The sequence below is a fragment of the Myotis myotis genome, unplaced genomic scaffold, assembly GCF_014108235.1.
Source record: "Myotis myotis isolate mMyoMyo1 unplaced genomic scaffold, mMyoMyo1.p scaffold_m19_p_2, whole genome shotgun sequence".
In the NCBI taxonomy this organism is placed as follows: domain Eukaryota; kingdom Metazoa; phylum Chordata; class Mammalia; order Chiroptera; family Vespertilionidae; genus Myotis; species Myotis myotis.
Window position 1 is genome coordinate 208,917,830 of NW_023416324.1, and position 6,316 is coordinate 208,924,145.

Sequence of the window (6,316 nt, forward strand, 5' to 3'; positions counted from 1 at the left end):
CCACTCCAGATGTTTCCGGAGTGTTTGCTTGGGACACACACACAGGGCAGGGCCACGCCCTCTCCAACAATACAGGCTTCTCACAAGCAGCAGCCTCTTTCCTGGAAATAAACCAGAGGAAATACGGGCGCACAGGACTCAGCTCAAAATACCAACAAGGAAAGGAGGCGAGGGGAGCAAACACCAGGAGGGTATAAAAGCCAGCAGCCCTGGGCATCTTACACACTCACACTCACTCACACACTCACACACTCACACCCTCCTCCAGCCCCACTGCCCCACCATGGCCACTTCCACCCTGTCCGTCTGCTCCAGCAACCGGAGCTATGGCAGCCGCGCCTGCCTGCCCGGGTCCTATAACTCTTGCACGGACTCCTCCTGGCAGGTGGACGACTGTCCAGAGAGCTGCTGTGAGCCCTCCTGCTGCGCCCCCAGCTGCTGTGTCCCCAGCTGCTGCCAGTCGTCCTGCTGCACCTCCAGCTGCTGTGTCCCCAGCTGCTGCCAACTGTCCTGCTGCACCCCCAGCTGCTGTGTCCCCAGCTGCTGCCAACTGTCCTGCTGCACCCCCAGCTGTTGTACCCTGACACCATTCCTGACCCTTGTCTGTGCCCCAGTGACCTGTGGGTCCAGCCCCTGCCAGTCAACCTGCACCAGCTCCTGCACACCCTCATGCTGCCAGCAGTCTAGCTGCCAGCCCTCCTGCTGCACCTCCTCCTCCTGCCAGCAGGCCTGCTGTGTGCCCGCCTGCTGCACACCTGTCTGCTGTAAGCCAGTCTGTTGTAGGCCCGTCTGCTGCACACCCGTCTGCTGCAAGCCTGTCTGTTCTGGGGTCACCCCCTGCCCAGCCCCTTCGAGCTGCTGCAGACCCTCCTCCTGCGTGTCCCTCATCTGCCGCCCCGTGTGCAGGCCTGCCTGCTGTGTGCCCGCCTCTTCCTGCTGTGGCCCTGCCTCCTCCTGCCAGCCCAGCTGCTGCCGCCCATCCTCCTGCATGTCCCTGCTCTGCCGCCCCGTGTGCTCCCGCCCGGCCTGCTGCGTCCCCACCTCGGCCCAGACGTCCTGCTGCTGAGCAGGCATGTCCCCCAGGACCAGCCGAAGGCTCAGGTCCCCCCCTGTGACTGTGGTCCTCCTAGCCGCCCCTCAGTCTGGTCCTGAGCAGTGTCAGGTGGCTGCCACTACTCAAGATGGAGTCCTTCAGTCTCCACTAACCTGACCTGACCTCTGCCCACAGGACCACTGGACCTCACTGCTCCCTGGGCTTCTGCCTCCTACACGAGGCCTCCACCTGCCCAGGGCCACCTGTCCTTCCCTCCCAGTTTCTCTGTTGAGTCACTTGACCTCGACTCTCAGCTGGTCAGCACCTCCTTGGGCACCCAATAAACTCACCTCAGCACCTGATGGCTTCCTTCCTCTGATTTCATGCGGGAGGGGTGGGGCCCGTGGTTTTCACCAGACATTGTCTTCTTCAGCCACAGATATTTCTAGAAATGAGTGGCTGACATATTCCAAAGGGCAGTGGCCTAACTCCTCCTGGCGGGTGCCAGGGCCCGAGGTCAGTGCCGGCTGGGCCTGTGCCTGGGCTTCCTCAGGCTGGTCTCCTGCAGCAAGTCATGGTCTGGGAGTGTCAGGCCCAGGGCCATTCACCCACTGTCCCATCTGAAACGCCGGGGGCTCCTTCCAGCACAGACTGTGGGCCTGGGGCCTCCCCTGTGGTCCGCCCACAGGTCGGCACTGTGAGCAGAGACCTGATGGAGGGAGGCAGGGAGCGGCTGCTCCAACCCTGACAGAGTCAGAGGGACTGATGACCTTCCCGCCAGGGCCACACCGACCAATTAGCCAATCGTGGAGCCATGGTATTCAGACGCTGGACTTGAAGGTCACAGAACAGGGACCCCTGAGAGGGGAACCAACAGAGTGAGCCTCACAGTCGGCCCGACTCACCGCCATGAGAGCATGTCCAGGCCCTGGTGCAAAAATGGAAAACCCAGGCACTCCATGCACCCCTGAGTCAGAGGCGGCCCTGGGATTTGGGGGAGCCCAGGGCAGCTGGTGTTTATGGCCAGAGTGCCATAGAGGGGAGACCTGCTCTGATTTACTCTTGGTCCTCAAAGGGTCTCCCTCAAGTGTCAGCTAAGTAATGACCAGCAACCCCATGTGAGTCTGGGATTGGGGAAACCCACAAAACTAGAGGGCTCATCCCAGACACCAAACATGCCCACAGCAGCGCCCATTCCCACCTGCCAGGTGGAACATGGTCCTGATTCAGGACATCGGGGAGACCACTCAGGGGGCATTGCCTCCGTTGTGGGTAAAATGAGCCCCAGTGGTCCAGTCCCACCTGACAAAGCTGATAGCAAACTCTAAAAGAATGAGCCATTACCAAGAATTTTTAGGATTTTCTACATTTAATATGATGGCATCTGTGAACACAGATTATTTTACTTCTTTCCCATTTACATGCCTTTTATTTCTTTCATTGTCGATCTGCTTTCCCAGAGTTTCCAGTCCTATGGAGAATGGAGGTGGCACAAGTGGGCATCCTTATCTTGTTTCTGATCTTAGAGGAAGAGCTTTCAGTTTTTCAAAATTGAGTGTGATGTTTGCTGTAGGTTTTTCATACATATTCATTTTTTATTCATATATATTTACATATGTTGTTTCCTTCCAGTTCTAGTTTGTTGAGTATTTTTACATACAACTATCATATGTAGAACCATCCTTGCATTTCAGCAATAGGTCTCTCTTGGCTGAGGTGTATAAATCTCTTAATCTGCTGCTGAATTTGATTTGTTAGTAATTTGTTTAGTGTTTTTACATCAATGTTCATAGGGGCTATTGACCTGTAGCTTTCTTTTCTTGTAGTGTCTTTGTCTGGCTCTGGTATCAGTAATACTGGCCTCAGAGATTGAGTTAGGGAAGGTTCCCTGTGAAGTTTACAGTGACCTAGGCATGAACAAAAAATCCTAACTTGCCCTGACTGGTTTGGCTCATTGGATAGAGCGTCGGCCTGCGGACTGAAAGGTCCCAGGTTCGATTCCGGTCCAGGACATGCACCTGGGTTGTGGGCACATCCATAGTAGGAGGTGTGCAGGAGGCAGCTGATCGATGTTTCTCTCTCATCGATGTTTCTAACTATCTCTCGCTTCCTCTCTGTAAAAAGTGAATAAAATATATTAAATAATAAAAAAAGAAATGCTTACTGCATGCCCTGGCTGGTTCGGCTCAGTGGGTAGAGCATCGGCGTGTGGACGGAAAGGTCCTGGGATCGATTCCCGTCAAGGGCACATGCCCGGGTTGTGGGCTTGGTCCCCAGTGGGGGCATGCAGGAGGCAGCCAATCAGTGATTCTCTCTCATCATTGATGTTTCTATCTCCTCTCCGTCTCCCTTCCTCTCTGAAATCAATAAAAGTATAATTTTTTTAAAAAAATCCTTAACTTGATATAAGGCATCTATGAAACTCTCACAGCCAACACCACATTCCACTGAAAAGACACTTTTCCCTGAGACTAGGAACAAGACACAGGTGGCCCCTGCCATCACACCTATTCAGCCTCATACTGAGGGTCTGAGCCAGAACAACAAGACAAGAGAAAGAAGTAAAGGGCAGGCATATTGGAAATGCAGAAATGAAATGGTCTCTATTCACAGAGGACATGATTGTCCACATAGAACACCCCCAGGAATCTACAAATGGTCTCTTGGAAATATAAGAGTTTGGCAAGGATGAAGAATGCAAACTTATAATAAAAATTAATTGTCGTTCTATACGGAGGTGGGCAAAAGGAGATTTACAGTTATGAGTGAACGAACAGAGCTGATTCTTATGTTATTGTTTGTTTTTTAATAATTGTATTATTGATTTGTATTACTTGTCTCATTATTATTGTTATTGTTTTGCATCCTTACCTATGATTTTTGTTTTAGCTAATGATAACTGGTAATTTAACCTACTTTTGTCCACCTCCATATAATACTAATAAACAATTAGATTTCTAACTTTGTGTCTAAAACTATGACTTACAACAAAATAAAAAATGAAAAATAGCATAAATCTAACATAATGAGAACTATAAAAACACTGATGAAATGAACTGAAGAAGACATGAATAAATGGAGAATTAGAGCATCTTCACGGGTGGAGACATTGTGATGTCAGTTACCTTCACACTGATCTGGAGGTTCAAGAAAATCCCAATAAAAATAGCAGCAGAATTATTTTTTGTTGTCAATAAGCTGAATGTAAAGTATTTGGAGAGGCAAAGGAGCTCAAACAGCCAACGCTATTGTCATTCTTGCTGTTGGAGACCCTCGTCCGTCTACCTTCCCCTTTCCTGCGTTCCTCTGTGGCTGGTGCCCCTCCTCAGCCGCCTGTGTGTGGGGATGTCCAGCAGCGATGAGCAGCAGAGCCCCAATTTCAGCCCCTGCTGCCCTGCCTCTGACTCTGGGATTCAAACCATCCCTTGCAACGTCAGGGAGAACAGCTGGCAGTGGAGCACGGCAGGGCAAGGGGGGCTGCCAGGGCTCCCCCCCTCCAGATGTTTCCAGGGGTGTTTGCTTAGGACACACACAGGGCAGGGGGGCTGCCAGGGCTCCCCACTCCAGATGTTTCCGGGGTGTTTGCTGAGGACACACACACAGGACAGGGCCAACCCCTCTCCAACAACACAGGCTTCTCACAAGCAGCAGCCTCTTTCCTGGAAATAAACCAGAGGAAATACGGGCGCCCAGGACTCAGCTCAAAATACCAACAAGGAAAGGAGGCGTGGGGAGCCTCCTGCTTGGAAAACAAACACCAGGAGGGTATAAAAGCCAGCAGCCCTGGGCATCTTACACACTCACACTCACTCACACACTCACACACTCACACACTCCTCCAGCCCCACTGCCCCACCATGGCCGCATCCACCCTGTCCGTCTGCTCCAGCAACCGAAGCTACGGCAGCCGGGCCTGCCTGCCCGGGTCCTATGACTCTTGTACGGACTCCTCCTGGCAGGTGGACGACTGTCCAGAGAGCTGCTGTGAGCCCTCCTGCTGTGCCCCCACCTGCTGTGTCCCCAGCTGCTGCCAGCCTTCCTGCTGCACGTCCAGCTGCTGTGTCCCCACCTGCTGTGTCCCCAGCTGCTGCCAGCCCTCCTGCTGCACCTCTAGCTGCTGTGTCCCCACCTGCTGTGCCCCCAGCTGTTGCACCCCGACCTCCTGCCTTACCCTTGTTTGCACCCCAGTGAGCTGTATGTCCAGCCCCTGCTGTCAGACGACCTGTGGGCCAAGCCCCTGCCAGTCAACCTGCACCAGCTCCTGCATGTCCTTGTGTTGCCAGCCCTCCTGCTGCACCTCCTCCACCTGCCAACAGGCCTGCTGTGTGCCCGCCTGCTGCACACCCATCTGCTGCAAGCCCCTGTGCTGTGTGCCCGTCTGCTCTGGGGCCTCCTCCTGCTGCCAGCCCACCCCCTGCACCTCCTCCTGCTGCAGACCCTCCTCCTGCATGTCCCTCATCTGCCGCCCCGTGTGCAGGCCTGCCTGCTGTGTGCCCACCTCCTCCTGCTGTGGCCCCGCCTCCTCCTGCCAGCCCAGCTGCTGCCGCCCATCCTCCTGCATGTCCCTGCTCTGCCCCCCCGTGTGCTCCCACCCGGCCTGCTGTGTCCTCACCTCAGCCCAGACTTCCTGCTGCTGAGCAGGCATGTCCCCTGGGCCAGCCGGGCTCAGGTCTTACCCTGTGACGGTGGTTCTCCCAGCCGCCCCTCAGTCAGGTTCTGACCTGTGTTAGATGGCTGTCCCTACTCAGGATGGAGTCCCCCAGGCTTCCCTGTCCTGAGCTCACCTCTGCTCCCAGGAGCCCTGAACCTCAGGGCTCTTGCCCTCCAGGATGAGCCCCCACCTGCCCCTGGGTCACCTGCCCTTCCTTTCCAATTTCTCTGTCCATCACTTGACCTCCACTCTCAACCTGTCAGCACCTCCTCGTGCACCCCAATAAACTCACTTCATCACCTGAGCGCTTCCTTCCTCTGATTTCATTGCCGCGGTGGCGGTGGGCGAGAAACAGGGTTCTCACCAGACATTGGTCTCCTCCTGCCGCGAGTATGTCTAGGAACGAGTGGCCGAGCGATCACAGCGCCTAAGTCCTCGGGGCGGGGCACTGGGTGGGACTCTCACCCCGACCCAGGAAGGTCCGTGAAGGAGTGGCCAGAAGCCAGGGGACCCAATCTGAGCCAAGTGGATTTTGCTGATTAGGCATTAAATTAATTATGAGGAATGTGGAGGCTTTGACCTTCTTTAGAATAATAGTCGCCTGGAATTTGGGTCGCAGTGTGGCATGGGCA

The 6,316-nt window shown here is 54.5% G+C and overlaps 1 protein-coding gene across 1 annotated transcript; it reads left to right on the forward strand.

Moving 5' to 3' along the window:
* The first annotated feature begins 253 nt into the window (after positions 1-253).
* On the forward strand, positions 254-5,670 carry LOC118677583 (keratin-associated protein 10-3-like). Its single transcript, XM_036352770.1, has 3 exons — positions 254-512; positions 615-757; positions 5,350-5,670. Exons 1-3 carry the CDS (start codon positions 284-286, stop codon positions 5,668-5,670), a joined length of 693 nt encoding a protein of 230 aa, XP_036208663.1. The 5' UTR covers positions 254-283.
* Positions 5,671-6,316: the final 646 nt, after the last annotated feature.

Bases quoted from the DNA above. Each gene is read 5' to 3' on its own strand.
- LOC118677583 (XM_036352770.1), top strand. From the start codon at position 284: ATGGCCACTTCCACCCTGTCCGTCTGCTCCAGCAACCGGAGCTATGGC. The intron at 513-614 runs GCTGCACCCCCA...TCTGTGCCCCAG, and splicing joins CAGCTGCTGCCAACTGTCCT to TGACCTGTGGGTCCAGCCCC. The intron at 758-5,349 runs GTCTGCTGTAAG...ACCTGCCAACAG, and splicing joins TGCCCGCCTGCTGCACACCT to GCCTGCTGTGTGCCCGCCTG.